The sequence below is a fragment of the Procambarus clarkii genome, chromosome 72 (assembly GCF_040958095.1).
Source record: "Procambarus clarkii isolate CNS0578487 chromosome 72, FALCON_Pclarkii_2.0, whole genome shotgun sequence".
Classification (NCBI taxonomy): domain Eukaryota; kingdom Metazoa; phylum Arthropoda; class Malacostraca; order Decapoda; family Cambaridae; genus Procambarus; species Procambarus clarkii.
In genome coordinates this window covers 5092991-5118988 of record NC_091221.1, presented here as the reverse complement: position 1 = coordinate 5118988, position 25998 = coordinate 5092991, and the positions used below count along the sequence as shown (strand labels likewise).

General features: G+C 36.8%; 1 protein-coding gene across 8 annotated transcripts in view; it reads right to left on the bottom strand.

Moving 5' to 3' along the window:
* LOC123773746 (protein tramtrack, beta isoform) overlaps nt 1-25998 on the bottom strand; it is a 208807-nt gene that overhangs the window by 23228 nt on the left and 159581 nt on the right. Inside the window, exons 5-7 of one of the 8 annotated variants that reach the window (XR_011224413.1) lie at nt 13775-14110; nt 13365-13452; nt 11065-12873 (exon numbers count right to left, since the gene is read on the bottom strand). The exons of 4 other annotated variants lie outside the window; for them this stretch is intronic. Coding sequence is in view for 3 of the 4 variants with exons in the window: in XM_045767656.2 (XP_045623612.1) it covers nt 12532-12873 (342 nt within the window). In the remaining variant the exon portion in view is untranslated. Of the gene's footprint in view, nt 1-11064; nt 12874-13167; nt 13453-13774; nt 14111-25998 lie in introns of those variants that run through there. 3 more of the 8 variants (XM_045767665.2, XM_045767676.2, XM_045767656.2) reach the window with 3 other exon arrangements.

Genomic DNA, 25998 nt, shown 5'->3' with positions numbered 1-25998 from the left:
TATTAATCCCACACAGCAGTGGCTCAAGGTGCGGGTTATGGGAGGTGTTGGGGTGGCTGGGTTCATTGTGGGGGGAAGGGGGGTTATCGGGAGAGAGGGAAGAGTCAGAAGGGACTGGCAAATGAGGGGGCATGTGGAGAGGGCCTATGATCTGTATTGTATAGGATAACCAAGAATTATGTTATACCAATTCATTACAGTAAAACTAAAGAAATATTATCTAATATTATAACAAATACAAATTTCTTAAACACTATGTGTACTTGCTGAAAACTGGTTTCCTACTAAAATTTGGGGAATTTTTTCCACCTGGTGGCCAATGTAACGTGCCTGGCTGCCTCAAGTGGATTCATCCAGGCCTGGTCAAGCTAAACTGGCCAAGTGTTCTCGACCCTCGCATTATACCACAATTAACGTGTCATCAGTGAAACATTTCTTAATAACATTTTGTTTTCATAGTAACTTTGATAATTTTTTGTAAAGCCTATGTCTGGTAGCAGCAGCAATCATCCTGGAGGTGTTAAGACATAAGTTGTGTTAACAACACAGCTTATTTGTGTCTGCTGTTGACTTCTGTTGAATAATTTTTCATCCAACTGTGCTAACCCAGAAGTTGGAAATATGTATCAGTACTTGAGGTGAACCAAAGAGCCAAAGAAACATAAGAGAGGCCAATGAACATAGGAGGCAAGAAAAACTTGATTCTTATTTGGTAAAAACAGCAAGCTAAGGCGCTTCAATTACTGAAGCTTCACAAGCTTGCTAAAGACCTTCAACCAGTAAAGCTTCACCAGAAAGCCAAGACCCCTCAGCCAGTCATGATTTAGTCAAAATTACTGTATAGTGCATGACTTGCTAAGAAGAGGCTCAAATTGTTGCAAATTTAATTGGTGATATTAACAAGTAGAATGTGTGTAATAATATCTTTCATAAATAGCCACAAAACATTTAATATATATTTAAAAAAACGTGTCTAGAAGTTAAATAAACTCCACAGGTCAATAATGTTATATAGATACTAACGTTATTCGTTGTTATGCGCTCGCTGCATTGGACTCGATAGGTTAGGTGGGTTGCTTGGGTTCGTACATTTCTGAGTAGTTAGGAGGTTGGTTTGTTACTGTGGCAAATGGAGAGAGGTGAGTGGATCCTAGGCACCACTATTACAAATTACGCATTCTACTTGTTAATATCACCAATTAAATTTGCAACAGTTTAGCCTAAGAAGTGTGACTACTGGATCACTGTGTACAGGAGGCTGATATGCCAGCAAACACTTTCCAGGCAACAATATATCTTAGTAAGTCGCTCCACAACTTTGTCGCTTGGACCGTCGACTTCCTATGGCGTCACCTGCTACATATTTACTTCTAATTTCATAATGAAATTAGATTATTTCAGAGTAAAAATAAGTTTGATCATGTTCTGCATTCAGCACCAACATTATAGTGAGTAAATATACCATATTTATTCATTACTTATGTAATGCTAGCAGGATTTGGGTGGATTTGGGTAGATTTGGGTAATTCTATGGCCCCAGATACTGTATACTGTACGTATAACAAGAACAGGTTGAACCTCTTCCATACAGTAGATGAAACATCAACGCAGGCAGAGGGAAGACTGATCACTGTATACTGGGCTTGTCAAGAGGGTGGGTTTTCTGCTCGAACATGGAGCTGTATCATACACCGTTAGGACTTTTGTGGTGGCATTTTCTTGTAATTGAGGCCTGAATGTCTACTTGATAAACATAAGTATTGTATCTGTAAAACTGTTTACATGTGATGCTGCTTTAATATGTATACTGTACGTAAAATGCAAATCTATAGAGAGAATCCAAACTGTGTTTCAGGTAGAGAACCTGAGTTTGTTTTGTGTAAAGAGGAATTGTGGAGATCCTATGCCCTTTGTCTGGATACAGAATTGCATCTCATTCCATGATTTGACAATTAGATCAATAGTGGAGGATTTCCTGAGGTTAATTGGTGATAATTTTGTTAATGCAGTATTTCAATAGTGGAGTAGGAGCTGCACCTTGAAAAGCTTCACCTTCATCTGTACTTTCCATGAATTTCTATTTCCCTTTAGCCTTTGTAGCTTATTTGAAATAACTATTTTAAAATATTGGATAGTCTCCTAATAAATGATTTATATCTGTCTTTTTAGAAGTCAATTGAGTAGAGGCTGCCAAAAAGGCTGTACTCTTTATCAATTACATAAGTACTGTATGATATTACACACATAACAGATCATTAAATATTTGTCATTATCAACATGATAAATAATTTTGGGACAACAGCTTTTCATTTTAGATCTCCACTACACTTACAAGATGTCAAAAGATATAGCTCAGATTTAAACACTAGTCTTATTAACATTAACCCATGTACTGCACACCCATTTAATATGACAACCCCATAATGTATGTAACAAAAATTAGTCCCAAATTTTTTTTGTTTTAATACAGTATTGTTAAAATGCATCCCCTGATCACAGGAAACAAAAATTAAATACACTGTATGTGATTTAGTTTGACTGTGATGGAGCAAGTCATCCGGTGGCACTTGGCCTGGCACAGGAATTACTGCAAATATATTTTTACATATTTATTATTCCAATGTCTCTAAATGTTTTTTTTTTATTAGGAGCTACAGGAGTTGTAGCTAATGTGTGGAAAAAGGCTAATATAATTCCAATCTACAAAAGTGGAAGCAGGGAAGACCCCCTTAATTATAGACCTGTATCATTGACAAGTGCAATAGTCAAAATATTGGAAAAAATAATTAAAACTAAATGGGTAGAACACCTGGAGGAAAATTATATAATATCAGACAGATAGTATGGTTTTTGATCTGGAAGATCCTGTGAAACGAACTTACTCAGTTTTTATGATCGGGCAACAGAGATTTTACAGGAAAGAGATGGTTGGGTTGACTGCATCTATCTGGACCTAAAAAAGGCTTTCAACAGAGTTCCCCATAAGAGGTTATTCTGGAAACTGGAACATATTAGAGGAGTAACAGGTAAGCTACTAACATGGATTAAAAATTTCTTAACTTACAGAAAAATGAGGGCTGTAATCAGAGGCAAGGTATCGGATTGGAGGAATGTCACGAGTGGAGTACCACAGGGTTCAGTTCTTGCACTAGTAATGTTCATTGTCTACATAAACGATCTACCAGTGGGAATACAGAATTACATCAACATGTTTGCTGATGATGCTAAGATAATAGGGAAGATAAGAAACCTAGATGATTGTCATGCCCTTCAAGAAGACCTGGACAAAATAAGTCTACAAAGCACCACTTGGCAGATGGAATTTAATGTTAATAAATGTCATGTTATGGAATGTGGAATAGGAAAACATAGACCCCACACAACCTATATATTATGTGAAAAATCTTTAAAGAATTCTGATAAAGAAAGAGATCTAGGGGTGGTTCTAGATAGAAAACTATCACCTGAGGACCACATAAAGAATATTGTGCAAGGAGCCTATGCTATGCTTTCTAACTTCAGAATTGCTTTTAAATACATGGATGGCGATATACTAAAGAAATTGTTCATGACTTTTGTTAGGCTAAAGCTAGAATATGCAGTTGTTGTGTGGTGCCCATATCTTAAGAAGCACATCAATAAACTGGAAAAGGTGCAAAAACACGCTACTAAGTGGCTCCCAGAACTGAAGGGCAAGAGCTACAAGGAGAGGTTAGAAGCATTAAATATGCCAAAACTAGAAGACAGAAGAAAAAGAGGTGATATGATCACTACGTACAAAATAGTAACAGGAATTGATAAAATCGACAGGGAAGATTTCCTGAGACCTGGAACGTCAAGAACAAGAGGTCATAGATTTAAACTAGCTAAACACAGATGCCGAAGAAATATAAGAAAATTCACCTTCGCAAATAGAGTGGTAGACGGTTGGAACAAGTTAAGTGAGAAGGTGGTGGAGGCCAAGATCGTCAGTAGTTTCAAAGCGTTATATGACAAAGAGTGCTGGGAAGACGGGACACCACGAGCGTAGCTCTCATCCTGTAACTACACTTAGGTAATTACACACACACACATTATATATATATATATATATATATATATATATATATATATATAGTAGCCAAAACATTGTACTCGGCCTACTATGCAAGGCCCTATTTGCCTAATAAGCCAAGTTTTCCTCAATTTATATATTTTTCAATAATTTTTCTTATGAAATGATAAAGCTATCCAATTCATTACGTTTGAGTTAATTGTTTTTAAATTTGAGTTAACACTAACTTGGCTATACTGTATGACCGAACCTAACCAATCCTACCTAACCTAACCAAACACAATTAAGTCGATAATTTACGTTCTTAATATAATATAATAATAATAATTCAAATAAACTAATTGGAAACAATTTATTGAAAATAAAGAAAATCACTCGGCCTATTAGGCAAATTGGGCCTTGCATAGTAGGCCGAGAAGTGTGTTCTGGCTACTAGGTACGTCATACCTGTACAGTATGTATGTATGCATGTATGTATGTATGTATATATATATATATATATATATATATATATATATATATATATATATATATATATATATATATATATATATATATATATATATATATATATATATATATATATATATATATATATATATATATATATATATATATATATATGTCGTACCTAGTAGCCAGAACGCTCTTCTCAGCCTACTATACAAGGCCCGATTTGCCTAATAAGCCAAGTTTTCATGAATTATTTGTTTTTCGACTACCTAACCTACCTAACCTTACCTAACCTAACTTTTTCGGCTACCTAACTTAACCTAACCTATAAAGATAGGTTAGGTTAGGTTAGGTAGGGTTGGTTAGGTTCGGTCATATATCTACGTTAATTTTAACTCCAATAAAAAAAAATTGACCTCATACATAATGAAATGGGTAGCTTTATCATTTCAAAAGAAAAAAATTAGAGAAAATATATTAATTCAGGAAAACTTGGCTTATTAGGCAAATCGGGCCTTGCATAGTAGGCAGAGTACGACATTCTGGCTACTAAGTACAACATATATATATATATACTGTACATATATATTTTTTTTCCATGCACCATTAAGAAGTACCAAGCATTTCTGGTAAGTGTAATAATCTTATAAGCAGTTATCAAAGTTCGTCCTAATCATTAACTGCATGCATTGAATGTATAGTATTTTCTTCACATTTTAAATGTTTTTACCATGCTTTTTCAATTGTAATGATGCACTGGGCTGCTAATAATGTTATTTGTATCACAGAATGTAACACAGAATACAGTATTTGTATATACATATATATTAGTGCCACTAATATGAATTAAAATATTATATTCTTCTAATAATAAGACACTGTTTTTGCTGATATTATACTATATACACACATTACATATACAGTACTGTCTACATTTTTGTGCACCATGATGAACCACTAAGCAGGCTTGGTGTGAGTTATAATCTCATAGCCATGGTCCATGGTCAGCGTAACACCACACACATCTGGCGCCAAGTTCAAAGCACACGTAAAACCTACTTTATTTTCTTCGTATTCTTATTGATATTACTGTACCAAACTTTTCAAATACGATGATGCATTGGGTTGTCAATAATGTTATTTGCACACAGAACATGTAAATTGTAAATATGCACAAATTGATTGTATCACTAAAGTGCCCAAAATATTATATTCTTTGAAGAATAAAGCATACAGTTCTTGCTGTTATTACAGTATACTGTATACACACACGTCTTAATATATATACATTTTATATACCATAATGAACCATTAATAAATTCTAGTGGGTGTGATAATGAAATCAAAGCACAATATAGAGCCACACACTATGAGCAGATGATTCCACCTGATGCAGCAAAATGCCTTCAGTACTGTATACTACATACACACATCACTAAGTCTAGCCACAACACAGCTATTATTATCAGATTCCTCTCACTAAATCATGATTGTAAATAATTTTCCACAAGTTTATTTTCTAAAGGAACATGAGGTCACATTTCATGATGCGTAGATGCATGAAACTTCAGCTTTGTGCTATGAATGTCTGGCTCCCACTATGAATAACACAGCAGTGTGTTCACTGATATCTGAACTTTGTCCAGAGTTTATATTACCATCAGGATCACCTGTGATTATCATTACAAAATAATTGCAGTTACTTATTTTATTCATTATTATTAAGTGATGCAGTGGCTCCGACCTGCACAGCTGTGCCGAGAGCTCCTGCTGTATGCACCAGCTTAGGTTGTCCAGGCAATACCGAGGCTCTCACAGCCACCAGGGATGTAGATGATTCTTTTTCAAGAGGGCCTCTGTTTACTGGGGTCCTAAGAAACAGGATGTGAGCCCCATGACACTTAAGTAAATTAAGTAAAACCACAAAGGATTGGCAAAGGCAAGATGGAAGGATCAACCTACTAGTATGCACGACAGGGTTATAATTAATACTCAAGGATCTTGGAATTTAACAATTTAGTTTATTAATTTATGTGAACATTCTAGTTAAATTGTCCCTAACCCAGGCAAATGAAGTTGATAGGTTTAATGTGCTTGAACAGGAGAATCAGTATTTACAATTTACAGGGCAGTAGTATTAGCCATATATTACACTTAAGAGTTCAGTTCTTTACCCCTCTAGGCTCAAGATGTTATAACTAATCAATCCCTCAACTTGCCTCTTAAATTTGGCAATAATATTTCCTTTTTGTCTCTTTATTATGCCATTTTCCCAGAGGCTCAACTCACACTCGCTCTCAAGATAATATTTCCTCCTTATACAGAATTCCTCTTTCCTACATCCTCTATAACTAGTTGTTGAGAACAACCCCTTAAGTCTGATAATGTAAGCGGCCATTATTATCTATATGAAACACACACTCTCTCAGAGGGTAGCTCTTCAAGTATCCTACATGCCTACATTGGTCTTTGACCTCCCAGATGTTTCTGGCAGGTCATAGGCCTGCTTAATATTAATGTATACCACCTAAGCACCATCCTTTGACAGATCTGGAATTTTTCAAGGAATTTTTCGTGGAAGATGTATATGCAGTACATCGTGGAACACACTTTCAAGGGTCTTCACATGCCAGGGGTTCAGACTCCATGACCCCCCCTCAATTGTTACAAGTACTGTAGCTTGCAATTGGTACAGGTTACAATAAAAATAAACAAATCTGCAATAAGTTTTGGTAGCCAAGAAAATGACATAATATAGACACAAAGAATAGAATATTGCAAAATTTAAGATGCAAGTTGAAGGATTGAACAGCATGGAGTATGTAATTTAAACCTAAGAAGATGAAAGCAGGAAAAGGATGGAAAAATGTTATTTGTAAGAAAGGACCATTTTAAAGATGACAGAGATGAAAAAGCACCATGGAGAGGCTGAAGCACTGAATGATAACTGGAATGGAGAGGATTTTTTTAATTTTGTATAAAGTCATAGGAGTAAGGAAACCAGTGAGCTGGAACTGTAAGAGAATGGTCTGCCAGAAACCAAGGTGGATGAAATGACAAGAAACAAGGTAGTGTTTGCATAGGGTTACACTATATAGAGAAAGGATGAAAATGGTAAAAAATGAGTAGTGATGTGATGATAATCATGAACGACCATATCAGGAAAGCTGAGATAACACCATGAAACCCATATTATGTAAAAGATGTAATAATCAATCACTGAAGAATTAAAAATACAGTACATCATTAATGCATATAATCCTCAGGCTTGAACAGGAAAAAAAAAAGAGCTCAACAGCCAATGGAAAGGGCATGCAAGTGCAACCATTCTAAACAATATTTTTCAAAAAGTAAACTGGAACAAAACCAGACTACTTATATTGGTTGATTTTAATTGGAAATAATTCAGCTAGGAAGCATATCAGGCAAGCATGGAGGATCAGGGGACTGCATTTTTAATTTGACCATAGAAACATTTATGCATCAGCATGTATGGCAATGAGTGAAAACGTTGGTGATAACCCATCAATATGTTACTAGATCTAGTGTTCCCTAGGAAAAGAAAATAATTGAGATATAATATTTAACTCCTACTGGGAAGAGCAGCAAGATTCTGGTGGAAACAAAGTCCATTGTTAAATACGATCTTGTGGCAGAAAAGAATGTGAAACTGGATTACAGGAGGAGGAAGTACAGAAGTACTTGAGAGATGTAAGGTGGTACCTGAATTGTAAAGAACTAATGTTAAAATAATGTACACTATAGGAAACATTTTGAGATACTGTATATGCAAAGAGCATTCAGGGGTATACAGGCTACCAAAGTAATGAGAGAAGTGGAATACAAAATAAGTTTAATAGCACTACTGGAAAGCTGGACGAAAACGTAAAAACCTTGAACATTACAGGAAATGACCCCCCTTCCCTCCTCCAAAATATGTTAATGATACAAATAAGACAGTAATTAGTATATAGTACTAAGATGTGACATGCAGAAAAGTAAAGCTTTGAAAAACAGATTGAAGTAAAAAGTGAGTGTTACTACAATTCTTTTTTCATATTTGTAAGAAGCAAATTACAAGCAGAAGAAAAATCCTGTTACTAAAAGCCGAGAACATTCTTTTGGAGACAGGAGATAGGTAAAGCAATAAATAAAAAGTGCTAAAGTGTATTCTTGAAAGAACAGGCTTTAATGGCACCAACATTGACACCTCAACAGTCTTTTGAACATATTCGCTTTCAAGGAAGGATGTACTTAAACTATTCTTGGGCCTGAAAAGAAACAAAGCAGTGGGAACAGATGAAGCATCATCTTAAGTACTGGGAAAATGTGCAGCTGGATTCAGCTAAATACAGTGGACTACATTCAAGACTATAATGTGGTCAAAATGGCAGTTAAATGAAAAGTGGCCAATGTAATCCCTCTATATATAAATGGAGATAGAGATGATCCTCTACGGTCTTCCAGACCAGCATGGCAGTCTTGACACTTCAAAATGCAATCAGGTTCACATGTCCCTTCACCTGTACTGTATGGTCTCGAACCATGAACCCTACATGTCTGAGGCCAACACTCTTATCAACTGGGCTATGAGCAGTCTTAAAATGGAAAGTTTCCAGATGCAGCATCCTGCTGCCAAACTGAAACTTTCAACTTTCCCTAACTACCACTGGGAAAGTAATAGTAGTAGAATTACTAATTCCTCTGGACTTCAGTAGTACTCAGGGAAAGTTGAAAATTCCAGTTTGGCAGTAGGATGCTGTTTCTGGAAACTTTCCTTTTTAAGAATACTCATAACCCAGTTGATATTGCTCCCACAGTCAGGACAGCTTCGGCACCCTTGATTCTGAAATGGGCAAAGATAAATTCTCCACAGGAGTCTCTAGTTCTAATTACTTTTAAGCATGTCAGTTCTTGGTCGTAGTAAAGAGCAAGAGCGTTGGCCTCACACGTATGCGGTCCACGGTTCGAGACCCATACAGCCCAGGTGAATGGAATGTTTATTTCCACGAAAGTGTGGATGGCAATTTATAAGCTCACATGTATAAAATGCCTGGGAAACACTAACATAATAACTAATGAACAGTTTAGATTCGGTTCAAGGAAGTCATGTATATCAAATTTGCTAAATTTAATTGGCAGAATGAAGTAGTGCAGGAAAGAGATGGACAAGCAGATGGAATATTCCTCAACGCTTGGGAGATATGCAAGGAAGACTTCTGGAGTGGATGAGGGATTTTTTATTAGAAAGTTAGGGTTAACAGAAGGTTATCAGAGTGGATGGAAGTAGTGACAAATGGGGTGTCACAGGGATTGGTGTTAGCCCCAATAATGTTTATAGTCTATAGCAATGACGTGCCATGCCAAGGGGAATACACAATTACATAAATCTCTTCACAATGTTGTGAAAATCCTGAAGCAAATTTGTTTACAGATGGCTTGAAAGTTCTGAAGCAAAGATTACAATACTCTATAGCATGACCTGGACACAGAGGGCAACTGTTGTGAACTAATGAAATTTAATATAGAAAATGTTATTCAGTGTAATGGGAAAATTGTGGACACAGGTCCCATAATACCTAAAGTCTCTGCAATAGGATTTTAATAAAGTTGGACATTGAAAGGGATCTAAAGAGATTGTTACCGTACAAGCAATATTTCACCACAGAACCATACCAAATACAAAATATGTGGGGACCAATTTTAACTAAGATCCATATAGCATTTCAATAGTATATGGATGATAAATAATTTCAATATGCAGCAGTGTGGTGCCCACATTTAAAAAACACATACACTAATGAAGCTAGAAAGAGTTCAAAGACATGTACCAAATTGGACCCAAAAGCTTCCTAAACTTTAATACAGATAAAAAACAAAGGAACAAGTTTACCACATACAAAATACCGTACAGTAATGATAAGATTGTAGAAAGTTGCTAAAGTAGACTTTTTATTGCATGTTTCAAAGGAAACTCAGATGCAGAAAAAAAAATCAGAATTATTTTGATACTTTTATCAAAATTTTAGTTATTTCGGTAATAGAATAGTTGAGGGATGGAGCAACCTTCAGGCAAAGTTGCACACTAAATGTTCCAAAGCTACTGCTAGTTTAAGAGTGCATTGATAAAATACATATAAATATGATGGGACACCATGTGCTTAGCTCTCTTCTTGTAACTAGACCTCGAGGTGCTTCCGGGGCTTAGCGTCCCCGCGGCCCGGTCGTCGACCAGGCCTCCTCTACTATACTATACTCTATACCTCCTCTACTATATAACTATTATAAAGAAATTATATATACATCTATGTGTAAGTAATTACCTAAATTTAGTTACTGGATGAGACCGATATTCATAGTATCTGATCTTCTATATAAAACAATATGTAACAATGATGATACAGGAAACAGGACACCATGAGCATAACTTATTCTCGCAACTACAAATAGGTAATTACACATATGCTTCTTGCACTCTTTAAGTCACAAATGTTTTCCTTCTTATAAGCACAAGTTCAACATGTCAAATAATGAGTAAAGGATTTGAATGATAACAGTTTATTTCATTATGAATATATATTCCATATATTTATTATTCACCAATGTACAGTGCAATAAAAACTTTTTTACAGTAAAAACAATAGCAAACAAACTTTTCTGGCAAACTAAATTAAAGACAAATTAAATTTTTTTTTACGGTATATAACATGATGATTTTAATGCAATTAAAAATATGCCACATTTAAAATACTCACAGTTGCATTCAGTAACAATGTATCGTGTATTTTACTAATGCCAATAAAAGGATTTTACACATATTTATCAAGTTCTTTCATTGTCTAAATATTTACAAATTTTGCATAAACAACTGATGACTTGGCATGCATTAAAAACTATGCTTACTAATGCCTCTGCATTACAAGTTCTGCGTTGGAATTTGATACTACTATCAATTATAAAAACAAAAACTGTTTGGGCAATTTATGAATAGCTTTTAAAATTCCTAATTTTATGTTAACAAAGTATGCTTAATGGCTTTATTGCCACACAGGCACATCAAATTTTGGAGATATTGAGTTTATAACCTTATATCACTACCAGTATAAAGAAAATTATTTTGTCTGAATTCTTCTTCAGTGAAGTAAAGCATTAAGATAATAAAGACAAATGATTGTACAAATTTGTAGTTTACTCTTAAAGAAAACCCTTGCTAATAATAGGTAATCACCCCAAAAAATTCAATATACAACTGACAACCGTGAAATAATAATAATCATTTCAATTGCTTTCTTGGAAAGTATTACAACTATTTTGCGCATTTTCCTGGTTTTGACCTAGAGCGTGTTCATCTGGGTGGGGTGCTCGCACGTGTCGAGCTAAATGGCTACGATCCCCAGTACGGTAAGGACAACGAGAACACTTGAAAGGCTTTTCCCCAGTATGAGTCCTTAGGTGTTTCTGAAGGTCAGCTGCAAACGTAAAGCGTTTGCCACAGTGGGTGCATCGATGTTGCGGATTAGATGCTTGGCGATGGTAATCCACGTGCCTTTTGTAACTTCGTTCACTGATTAATACTTTTAAGCATAGTGGACACACCCACTCATTGGCAGCTATTTGTTGAGTACTTTGTTGCCCTGTTTGCATTAACAATGAACTAGATGAGGATGGAAATGTTTCATAATGTATTCCAGACCATGTCCTTTTTAACTGGCTAGCTTGAAGTCGATCATCCCTGCATAAAGATATATAATACCCTATTGCCCCGATGCCCTGTGAGTTGTGCTGAGTATGGTCGTGAGCCATTCCTGCACCCGCCACAGAGCCATCCTGCAAGGAGATAGACAGGTATCTTATCATGGAAGTATCTTGGCCAATAGTACTTTTCTTTATACGTGTCCACTAAAATCAAGAGGTGGGTTTTTTTATTTTCTGACCATTAAATAAAAATTAAAATATTATTGAATCCTGATGCATGCCATTATTAGCATTTGTTTATCTTTTTCCTTCAGTACTCAACTGTCCTCTCAGGATGTAGCTGCTGGGTGGTGGCGCCGCCGATGCTTCACCAAACTACTACGGTCAGCAAATCGGAATGAACAATAATGGCATGGGTATGGTCTTTCCCCTGTGTGTGTGCGAATATGTTTTTCTAAGTCCTTACGATAGGCGAAGGACTTGTGGCAGGTCTGGCAGGCAAACTGGGGGTTGGCAGCACGCCGACAATATTCAAGATGGCTTCTGAACCTTGAACGAGTGTGTAGTAGCCGCCCACACAGCGGACAAGCCAGCACTTCAACGCCTTCTACCACATACATTGGATTCGCGCCTCCCCTAAAGTCCCTTCCTACGTCCAGGCTGCCCCCGGCCTGAAACAGAGGACACGGACTCTTGAAAACTCTGTATATGAGGCTGTGAAAGTCCTTGTAAAACAGCTTTTTGGTATTTGGTCAATGACTGCAAATGAGTGAAGCTGCACAAGGTTGTGACTCGCAGATTACTCCATATATTTAGATCAGCAGTGAACAACACAAAAAATTATCTGCCATACTATGACAACAGAATAAAATATAGATTGCCATACACTACTAGGAGCTTTGGAGGGCAATACGTGGGTCAGAGCAAATTGCAACCATTTTATTACCAACGAAGGTCAGTCATACTATGATAGTTTAATGGTGATGTAGAAGCGAGTGGCCTGGCCCTGAAGAGGGGTTAAGCTGGTGATGTCGACGGACATGCTTCGAGAGACTTGAACGATCCCCAGTTCGAAATGGACAAATAGGGCAGAGAAAGGGTTTTTCACCCGTATGGGTACGCAGATGTTTATCATAATCATAGCGAGTAGTGGAGGCCTTACCGCACCAGCAGCAGCGGTATTGCGGCTCTACACCAGAAACGGCAGGAAAGCCCACACGGTACTGACGCCGGTGGAGGGGCAGCAAGCCCTGTAATGAGAGAAATGAGCCCTTGTAGCCTGTCACTACTCACCTCACTACTATCATCATCATCATCATCATCAACCATCACCAAATTTGTCAACAATTATTTGAAGTCTAAAATTCATTAGATGAAATAGCTTCGCAAAGAATTTTATGAAGAAGAAATTTGATAATCATTCATATGTATGGAAATATAGTATTGTAGATAATATATATATATATATATATATATATATATATATATATACTATATATACTATATATACTATATATATATATATATATATATATATATATATATATATATATATATATATATATTTATTACCATTTACATAACCTTTTTTTTTAGAAGATTCTATTATAATTAGAGTGGAGGTGGTTTGTCGCGATGCTTGTTCCGCACATGGGATTTCAAATTCCATTTATAGGAAGCACGAAATGAACAGTAGGGGCACTGATGGTCCTTTTGAGCTTGGTGACACTTAAGGTGACGTTCATAGTAGTAACGCATGCCAAACTGTTTGTGACACACTGGACAGGTCCAGGTCTGTCCAGCTCCAAGGCTTCGTGCCCACGCCAAGCGTTCAGCCTCGCTCATTCCTCCTATACGCCCTAATAGGCCCACACCTGCGCCACCAGCAGCAAAGACAGAAGCCAGCCGCTGCAAAGAGACAACACCATCTTAGGCAGTGCTGGCGATGTAACTAAACTATCCCATTAAAACCAATACCACTTAAGAACCCACTTCAATCTGACTAAAAATATAATAATCGTCTGAAAACCATAAGGTATCTCTAAAATGGGCAAAATCACAAATCACATCTGAATCAGTTTTCTCACTACACAGTACCCTGATACAAAATAACAAATTAGCATCTTTCCTAACTCTCTATGTATCACAGGTCATAAGAACTAAAATCACTACCGTGCAGGTATGTATTAATAAGTAATAAATCACCTTTCAACCACTTAATTCACTATCAGTCTTTAAACATTAGAATACAAGGAATTATGAAACAATTTCTGAATAAAAACACATTATTCTAAAGCTTTTTAATAACAAGTGCCTCAAATAAGAGTCCAGTACTGTAATTAAAAAGCAAGGTTCATCAACTTAATCTTCTATCTGGTTGTTCATCCAAGTCCAGTACAGTACTTATTTCACTATTTAACAATTAGTATTAGTGGATGTAAGAGTGTGCGCATCAGGTGGGGTACTGTACCAATAAGCAGGTAGATGAACCGGTAAAAGAAGAAGGTGGGGCAATGACATGTACAGTAAATGGAAAATTTGCCAGATTTAAAAAATTGTGAAATAAATGATGATTGGGCAAGGCAATAACCATCTCAATATACAATAGTAAAGAATATAAATGTAACATGTGAACTGTGTAGGAATATACTACCAAGGCAAAATGCATAACTGGAATGTGTAAGGCTTGACGATTTTTTCAAGCTAATACTGATTAACCATTTTGTAGATGTGGAGCAAGGAAGGATTATTGAAGGCAAAGGCTATGTTGATCAGTAGGTGCAATGAGGCCTGATAATTAACCACTGCACTACGCTGCTTTAAAATATGACACCCCCATGGTGCACACAAAATAAATTACAGTACAGTAGTTCCAAAAAACTATTTTCTCTTCTTATACTGTTAATTAAACTGCAGTCTCTGATCACTGGAAACTAAAATAAAATATTGTATGTGATATACTTTAGCTGTGATAGAGCTGAGAAGCTGAGCAAATTATGGACTTTGAGTGATGTGGCGCTCAGGGACACTCGACCCTGCCACCCTGTGGGGCGGCAGTTGCAGCAAATATAATTTTTCACAATTATTTAAATGTCTTTCATTTGTTCTTCTCTGGGTTTTAGCTGAAATATTATTCAAAAGTGTGCAATCTGTGGAATTTATATAGTTCAATGTGTGGAACATGGCTATGCTCAAAATTATGGGGCTCATATACGTGACATGTATATTGTATTATATTCTAATATCAATCAAACAGTATTTTTGCTGTTATTACACTATATATACACATTGTATGTAACTATCTACATTTTTGTGCACCATAATGAACCATAAAGATCGTGTGTTGAGTTTATATACATAGAGCAAGAATCCAAGGACAGCCTAGCGCCCAACAGCCGAGTGTGGCAGGGGCTGCCCCAAATACATTTTTATATAATTATTTCAGTGCCTGTGAATGGTTTTATATCTAGTTTTTTGCAGAAATATCATTCATTAGTGCATAATATGTGGATTTTATATAGTTAAATGTGTGAAACATCCCTATTCTCAAAAAGATGGACCTCATATATAATGACATACAGTATATATATTATATTCTTAGATCAACCAAACAGTATTCCCGTTGTTATTACGTTATATACGCACATTATATATCACTATCAACATTTATATGCACGATAACAAACTAATAAGCAGTTCTGGTGGGTATGATGATAAAATTAAAACATAGCATGGAGGCACAAGCAGACAATGCCAGAAGTTACATGATGCAAGATAATGCCTCCAATATTCTAAACATCTTGCTGTGACTAGCTACAAAACTGCTGTTATTATCACATTCCTGTGATAATAACACCATAATAAACCACTAAGTTGGTATGGTGAGTCAAAAAGCAACGAAGAGTGGTTGCCACACCAGCCAGCCAGCCACTCAGTACCACTCCCTCCCTCAACAACACCTCACTTGCCAACATCCTCTTCCCACTACTGTATACTGTTTTCGCTTTCATTCACTATATACAGACGTTATACTCTATATAAGTATCTTTATGTTCAGACTGACACACGTCGCCACACACAGCTGATGCTCCCTCCCTCCCTCCCTCACTGGTTCAAGGCCAGATGCACTAATATTCCTCCTCCAACTATACTGTTTGCGGTGTTATTACACTATATACACATGTTACATATACGTATCTACATTGTTTTGTTCACCATAACTGTGCCACTAAGCTGGTAAGGTGCCTAAAGAGCATAGTGGCCACCCACTACACAGCATGACAAGTCACACATATGATGCTACCTCCCTCACCAAAATGGCTTCTCCTGACATAATTCTTTTGCTATTATTAAACTATATATACATGTTATATATAAGTATCTACATTTGTGTTTACCATAGCAAACCATTAAGCTGGTATGGTGTGTGCAGACAGTAACAGGTGGGCCACACAAAAGGGATTGCGGACAAATGTAAAACAGAACCAGGCCTATTCTTTAAATTCATAATCAACAAATTGCAGGTAAAGGATAATATTCAGAGATTGAAAATAGGAAACAGATTCGCGGAAAATGAAAAGGAAATTTGTGAAACATTAAACGAAAAATTCCAAAGTGTGTTTGTACAAAATTTAATCTTCAGGGAACCAGACACAATAAGAATTCCAGAGAACAACATAGAGCACATAGAGGTGTCTAGAGACGAAGTGGTAAAAATGCTCAAGGAACTAAATAAGAACAAAGCAGTTGGTCCAGATGGAGTTTCACCATGGGTTCTGAGAGAATGTGCACCTGAGCTCAGCATTCCTCTTCAACTGATTTTTCAGGCATCCCAGTGTACAGGAGTTGTAGTAGATGTGTGGGAAAAGCCTAACATAGTTCAAATCTACAAAAGTGGCAGCAGGGAAGACCCCCTCAATTATAAACCTGTATCATTGACGAGTGTAATAGTTAAAATATTGGAAAAAATAATTAAAAGTAAATGGGTAGAACACCCGGAGAAAACTATATAATATCAGACAGACAGTATGGTTTTCGACCTGGAAGATCCTATGTAACGAATTTACTCAAGTTTCTATGATCAAGCCCCAGAGATTTTACAGGAAAGAGATGGTTGGGTTGACTGCATCTACATGGACCTAAAAAAGGCTTTCAACAGAGTTCCACAGAAGAGGTTGTTCTGGAAACTGGAACATATAGGGGAAAAGGGGTAACAGGTAAGCTTCTAACATGTATGACAAATTTTCTAACTGATAGAAAAATGAGGGCAGTAATCAAAGGCAATGTATCGGCATGGAGAAATGTCACAAGAGGAGTACCACTGAGTTCAGTTCTTGCACCGATGATGTTCATTGTCTACATAAACAATCTACCAGATGGAATACAGAATTATATGAACATGTTTATTGATGATGCTAAGATAATAGGGAAGATAAGAAACTTAGATGATTGTCATGCCCTTCAAGAGGACCTGGACAAAATAAGTATATGGAGCACCACTTGGCAAATGGAATTTAATGTGCATAAATTCCATTTTATGGAATGTGGAATTGGAGAAAATAGACCCCACACAGCCTATAAATTATGTGAGGAATCTTTAAAGAATTCTGATAAAGAAAGAGATCTAGGGGTGGTTCTAGATAAAAACTGTCACCTGAGGACCACATTAAGAACAGTGTGCGAGGAGTCTATGCTAGCTACACTTTCTAACTTCAGAATTGCTTTTAAATACATGGATGGAGAAATACTAAAGAAATTGTTCGCGGACTTTTGTTAGACCGAAGCTGGAATATGCAGTGGTTGTATGGTGCCCATATCTTAAGAAGCACATCAACAAACTGGAAAAGGTGCAAAGACATGCCACTAAGTGGGTCCCAGAACTGTTGGACAAAAGCTACGAGGAGAGGTTAGTGGCATTAAATATGCAAAAACTAGAAGATAGAAGAAAAAGAGGCGACATGTTCACTACGAACAAAATAGTAAAAGGAATTGATAAAATTGATAGGGAAGAATTTCTGAGACTTGGAACTTCAAGAACAAGAGGTCATAGATTTAAACTAATGAAACAAAGCTGCCGAAGAAATATAAGAAAATTCACTTTTGTAAACAGAGTGGTAGACGGTTGGAACAAGTTAGGTGAGAAGGTGAAGGAGGCCAAAACCGTCAGTAATTTCAAAGCGTTATATGACAAAGAGTGCAGGGGAGACGGGACACCACGAGCATACCTGTAACTACACCTAGGTAATTACAGTACACATATTCAGCTGATGATGCTACAGCCCTCCCTCCCTCAACATTACTCCTCCCACAATACTATTCATAGCGCAAATTATCATAACACTCCTGCTATTATCAGAATCCTGGTCATTTTTATTACGGTCAGGGGTCTTTTGTAATACTATCATCGCTAAATAATACCAGTTACATATATTTTTGGCATTTTTAAGGCGATGCTGTGGTCGCAAGCTAAACAGCAGTACTGTGAGGTCATGCTGCATGCGCCAGCCTTTGTGCTCACTCAGTACTGAGGCTTTCACACCCGGGAATGTTGCCCATGATTTTTTTTTTAAATGGAGTCTGTTTACAAGAGCCCTGAGGAAGCTGAGGTGAACCCCGTGTAGCCGCGGGACTTTTAAATCTTGCGTGGTACTCCCAAACATCATATGTTTGGGAGTATAGTGTGTTTTAGAAAAGTGTGTTTTTATTCAGAAATTGTTTTATAATTCCTTGTATTCTAATGTTAAAAGACTGATAGTGAATTAAGTGGTTGAAAGGTGATTTATTATTTATTAATACATACCAGCATGGTAGTGAGATTAGTTCTTATGATCTGTGATACATAGAGAGTTAGGAAAGATACAAATTTGTTACATTTGTATTTTGTATCAGGATACTGTGTAGTGAGAAAACTGATTCAGATGTGATTTGTGATTTTGCCCATGTTAGAGATACCTTATGGTTTTCAGACGATTCCTATATTTTTAATCAGATTGAAGTGGGTTCTTAAGTGGTATTGGTTTTAATGGGATAGTTTAGTTACATTGCCAGCACTGCCTAATATGGTGTTGTCTCTTTGCAGCGGCTGGCTTCTATCTTTGCTGCTGGTGGCGCAGGTGTGGGCCTATTAGGGCATATAAGAGGAATGAGCGAGGCTGAACGCTTGGCGTTGGCACGAAGTCTTGAAGCTGGACCTGTCTAGTGTGTCACAAACAGTTTGGAATGCATTACTACTATGAACATCACCTTAAGTGTCACCAAGCTCAAAAGCTTAATATACAGTGGATATAATGTATATTATATTATATATACAGTGGATGTACTATATACAGTGGAACCTAGTGTGTGGCAATCTCTGGTGTAATTAGTATTAGCCTACATCTAGTGAAACAACACCTTGGCATACCAGTTGGATTCTTTTAAGTTGATTATTCCAGTTGCTAGCTATTTTAACTGATCGAATTAAATGTTATATAACGAACGACATTGAAAATACAGTATTACATTATTAACCACCAAATATATCCTAATATCTGGTGTTTATAGCCTCAAAATATTCTTGTATGGGCTCACTGCACTCATCGTTGATCATTCCCCCCTCCCTCAACATGCACATCTAAGTAATATTCTTAAAATGTGTTCCCTCACTTCTTTAATACTGATTACATGTACAGTATACTCTTGTACCACAACACACCTCAACTGGACATTTCTGCCATTTTATACACTTTTTAAATGTTATCATTGCATCAAGGATCCTCCCAAACATTCTGTAATTTGTGCTTATCTAAAAGTGATTACGAAGACTAAAGATAATTTGTTTGAGTGCAAATCCCCATTATACAATATATTTGTGAGTACTGTAGTAGTTGGCAGGAGTACTTAGTAGTAACAGTCACACAGGTGTGTTATTCTGAAAGGAGAAAACCCAACTGGCCTTTGGAGTGTGTGCTTAATATTTCAATATGCTGTAGTATTAACTTCATTCTGTGTGATTTGAGTGATTTCTTAGAATGCTTCTCTCATACTGTGCAAGGGGCCATTTGTACCTATAAATAGTAAACTGTCTCTATGACACTATATAAATTAACTTTTATCAAACCATTATGAAAAATTGCTGAAACGTTTAACAAATGGAATATGCAGTGATCGTGCTCTCACCCGAAGAAACATATACGAAAGTTAGAAAAATTGCAAAGGAATGCTACGAAAAGACCAGAGGAACTTTATGATAATGACATAACTACCATACCTTTAAATGCATCAATACATATGAAAATATGAATTCATTTTTTATTATACTCTGTGTGAGAGTAATTGGAATTTAAAGTTTCAACAGTACAGTTGGATTCGTTTTCAACTCATGATGACCAAACCTCACACCAGAAGATGAGGAGACGATGACGTTTCGGTCTGCCCTGGACCATTATCAAGTCGATTCTCTTGATAACTGACGTGATAATAGTCCAGGACGGACCGAAATGTCGTCGTCTCCTCATCTTCTGGTGAGTGGTTTGGTCATCATATCTTCAACCATGTTATTGTGACTCATCATTTTCAACTCATAATTGGGAATCCCAGGTTTGAGTCGCAGGCAGTGACAGAAATGGCTGGGCACGTTTCCTTTCACCTAATGCTGCTGTTCACTTAGCAGTAAACAGGTACCTGGGAGTTAAGTCAACTGATGTTGAGTCAACCAGGAGGCCTGGTCGAGATCCAGGCAATGGGAACGTTGATCCCCGAAATCACCCCAAGGCATGTGGTGTTGCATCTTGGGGAGGGTCAGTAGTTTGACCATGGAGGGACCTCCATGTAAGCTGAACGTACAGTATATAAAGTACATACACAGGGTGCCTGTCTCTGACAAAATGAATTACAGTACATTACACAATGTGCATGTTGGTAATTACTTATTTGTGGTCTATAAGACAGAACTCAAGCTCATTATATCCTGTCTTCCCTTCCCCATTTGTTATATTTACCTCTGAAGACATCATGCTTTTTGCATACACCACCTTATTCTACAGCACTTTTCAGCTGCTCATACTGAATTTACAATGGAATGTTTACAGTTTTCTTGCGAGCATTTCTTTTTACTTTCTGGATTAAATGTGCATTTCAGTTCTGCCTGGTTCTGGAGTATAATGATAAAATATACCCAGGATTAAATGTAATGAAATACCTCTGTCTGTATGAACCCCAGTGTCTCGCTGAAGCTATCTCACTGAGGTTGCTTCATGCAAATGGGTCACATCAGATACAGGAGTTCAGTTTGGCCTACTGAAGACCACAGCTAAAACCTGGCCACCCTAACAAAGGTGCAGAAAGTGAATGAAAGTCACACTGGAAAAGCATCCAGAAAGTTGCCAAAACTTTAAAGACAACTGGAAGGTTATCAAAGACCAAAGTTTCAAAACTGCCAAACAACTCCACAAACAATTCCCACAGAACAAGAGAAATATTAAAAATTACTGTAGTGTGAAACTCATAGTATCGAATGCTACCACCAGGCAGCTTGGCTCCTGCACACAGCTACCCCTCCTTACCTAGTTCTGCCACTCATGTACTCTGGACAATAGTGTTCTAGGTCTTTCAGATGTGGCAAGCCCCTCTGCTTCAAACTAAGTGATGGCTGTCCTTGAACTTATTCATGCAGGGCCATTTGTACTTTGTACTTCATTCTGTATTTGAGTTTTTGCTTGATGTGCATGTTTTCTACCTGGCTTGTTGTGATTACCTAAGTGTATGTAGTTACAGGATGAGAGCTATGCTTGTGGTGTCCCGTCTTCCCAGTACTCTTTGTTGTATAAAGCTTTGAAACTACTGATGGTTTTGGCCTCCACCACCTTCTCACTTAGCTTGTTCCAACCGTCTACCACTCTGTTTGCGAAAAAACTTTCTAATAATTTTTTTGCACCTTTGTTTCCTTAGCTTGAATCTGTGGCCACCAGAGTGGAGAACATCATTTAGGGCTACTCATTAGTCTTTGACTCCTCTGTTTGAGCCCTGGCCAGGGTGTTCTGTGGATTGTGCTGGGGAATGCTGGAGCCCATATGTTTGTTTATGCTACAGGCAGCAGATGCCAGTCATAGCTTGATTATTTTGGCTGCATTTGGCATCTGCTTTCTGGCGAGCATCCTCAGATTCTGGGTGTTCTGTTTGGCTAGGTGCCTGCAGGCTCCTAGTAATTCCCTTGCGGTTCTCTGACTTAGTTGGTTGGGCCCTTCAAGCTTGCACTTGCCATGTGCAAGATTGAAGGATGCAACTCATCTTTGCTACCAGACAATGCTCATTCATTCTGCCTCTATACAACCTGTTGGAATGGTGACACCTACGACCTGGAGTCCTGTACTGTTTATTCCCTCTGGGTCTCTGCATTGATTGATTCAGCTTCCAGTGCAGAAGCTTTTCAAACAACTGTCACTTTGAAAGCTAGATTTTCTGGCGTTAGGCATCCATTGGATTGTGATCGGTTGGATGCCCAGAATTGGCACCTATGGTGTTTAGGGCCCCAGAATTGTTGGAGTTTGTGATCTCCACCTGGACTAAGTCCATGCTTTCTCTTCCTTTCCTTGCAGGTGTAGTTTGACCCCCCCCCCCACCTGTTAAGACTAAAGTACAGTATCTGAGGGTTTCAGATTCGAGTCTTTGATAACACTCCAGTTGTCTGTAAAGCTTCCTTTACTTTAAAATGTTTTTCCGGCGAAGTCATGGGTTGTCACACACACACTCATTGTCCCTCGGTATGGGTCTAGGTTTTGGCTCTGGTCCCCTATAGGCCAAATTAAACTTGCACATGTGATTTGACCCACTTGCATGGAGCAATCCCAGTGAGAAGCTTCAGGAAGCCACGTGGGCTCCCTCCACAAATGCAAGATGAGACTAACTGCATATTCTTGTTCTATTACATTAGTATAATTTTGTACAGGTTAAAAACAAGCAAACTGTATACCTTTCAATATATATTACTAAAGTACAATATACATTCTGCAATTTACACAACCAATAATCTATAATCATGGTGTAACTACTATACAATATTTCTATGAAATATGCCAGAATACAATACAGTACTCAAAATTGTAGGATTTTTCTTAACATCAATTTCTTCAGTTGGACTAATAGCATCAGCTAGAATTTCAGTTTCCTACTATTGTACAGTATACTGCATTTAAAAGATGTCTATGTTTTGTGTTCCAAGACAAAATGTAATACATTATAGTCTGAACAATATATACAGCAGGCAGTCACAGTGCAAGAGATGCATTCAGGGAAAAACTTGTCTGCATAAAATTACACTACACGAGGGAGCATCTTAAGGGCATAGCAGAAGTTGCAGAAAGTTTGAAAGGCCATGAGGTAATAATATAAATTAAAAAATGCATAGAACACATTTGGGAGGTGTTACAATGCAAGAATATACTATAATCAGTAAAGTACCAACATGTAAAACACAAAAAAATCTGTGCCAACCTTCCTCCCCTCCTACCTTCAAATTCACTCAATACACTCTCTTCCCCAGTGTACTATCATTCATTCATTCATTCATTCATTCATTCATTCATTCATTCATTCAACATGATCACACCATCTCAGTAAGCTATTCTCAATCTTGCAAGTTTTAACTATTGGATTTTACATCTCTCTTTGACACATTTAATTCCTAATCAATGTTTTACATGTAGTTTACCTGTAATAAATTTCAAGAGATTTTCTACCCTTGCAACCAAGCCAGGGGGGTGGGGGGGGGGGGGGGGGGCGAGCTTCCCAGATGCCTGCTTGGTTTGTGAGGCTGTTACTTTTTTGTAGTCCAGTCCCATATAGCCAAAATCACCAGATTGAAACAGCAAAAATGAAAAAAGACCCGATTTGCCTAATAAACCAAGTTTTCTAGAAGTTACATAAATTAAAAAAAAAAATTCTTATGAAATAATAAAGCTTTCCAATACATTTTATTTGATTTTTTTTTAGTTTGAGTTAAAACTAATGTAGAAATATGACCTAAACTAACATAACTAAGTCAGTAATTCATGTTCTTAATATAATAATATTAATTAAAATAAACCAAATGGATTTTATTTTTAAGTAACGAAAATCACTCTGTCTATTAGGCAAATTGGGTCTTGCATACTAGGCCGAGTAGTGTGTTCTGGCTATTAGGTATGATATATATATATATATATATATATATATATATATATATATATATATATATATATATATATATATATATATATATATATATATATATATATATATATATATATATATATGCATGCATATATATATATATATATATATGCATGCAATTGACGATCACAAAACACTGATCATTTTATGCGGAAAATCCACAGAGAAATATGAAATGAGGTGAACGTTTCGGCTTTGTTAAAGCCTTTGTCAACACCAGACCGACTAAAGTCTGGTGTTGACAAAGGCTTTAACAAAGCCGAAACGTTCACCTCATTTCATATTTCTCTGTGGATTTTCCGCATATATATATATATATATATATATATATATATATATATATATATATATATATATATATATACATACATACATACATACATACATACAGTACACATACACAGTATATTTGCTAGCAAGAGGTTGAAGAGACATGGACCACAGATGTTTACAATGTGTTCTCAATTTACGCTTACAGAACCCATACTATTCACTGGCTTTATTTTACATCTTTCACTCTAGAAAGATCTAGATCTTTCCCACATCTTTCATTCTAGAATATTGTAATTTTATTGTTAAGGTTGGAAACCTGACTTTCCAGTATTTTCCATGTGTATGTTATGAGATATCTTTCTTCTCTTTTAATCAAGAAGTACAATTTGAGTGCTTTGAGGTGGGAGAGAATACCTGACACTCCGGATAAACTGTATTTTTCAACTGAATTTCTACTGAACTGTCAAGACAAACCTCACCTATGTGTTGTCTCCTATTGTCATTGAATCTGTTGATTATTTCAATGTTAATGGTCAGGATCTCTTTAAAAAATGGTCTGAGTGCATATGGCAATCATGTGATTTATGACAGAGCCTTTTCATTTGTGCATTGCCAGGTGCCTTGAAAAGAGATGTTGTTGTCTTGCCTATATATTGATATTGTTGGGGGCTGACTGTGTCCAAATGGACATACTGTATAAAGACATAGATGACATTCTTCTCTTTTAAGACTCCATTTGGTGTCAAGAGGGTTCTTTGTGAATAAGTTGGAAGTCGTCTTACTCTTATACTATTTGGTGAGCTGTATTTTCTGTTAACGTTGGTAAGGGTAAGACTTCTTTCAATTATGTTTTTCAGAGCTCTTTCCTCCATCTTCTGGACCACTGAAAAGAACTTCCTGTAAAAGTATTTTATAGGTGGGATAGGTTCTGTAGTACTGACCTCTTCCTCAATGGTAGCTTGGCTAGTACACAGTCCTTTTAATGACCTCTTCCACATAACATTTACAGTACTGTATTCCTTGCTAACCAGGACGTGCATCACTACTGAGCTCCTCATCAACCTGCTTAAAAGGTTCCAACTGGAGATGTGTGTAGTGGCACAGTTGATGTAGGCATCAACAACACTTCACTACTAGCATTACGGTACATTTCTATGTTAGTTCCTGTAGTAGAGACTGTAGTATCATACTAACATACAACATGTTAGTATATTATCCAAGTATAATTACCTAAGTGTAGTTACAGGATGAGACCTACGCTCGTGGTGTCCCGTCTTCCCAGCACTCTTTGTTATATAACGCTTATATAACAATTTCATCGATTCCCGGTACTATTT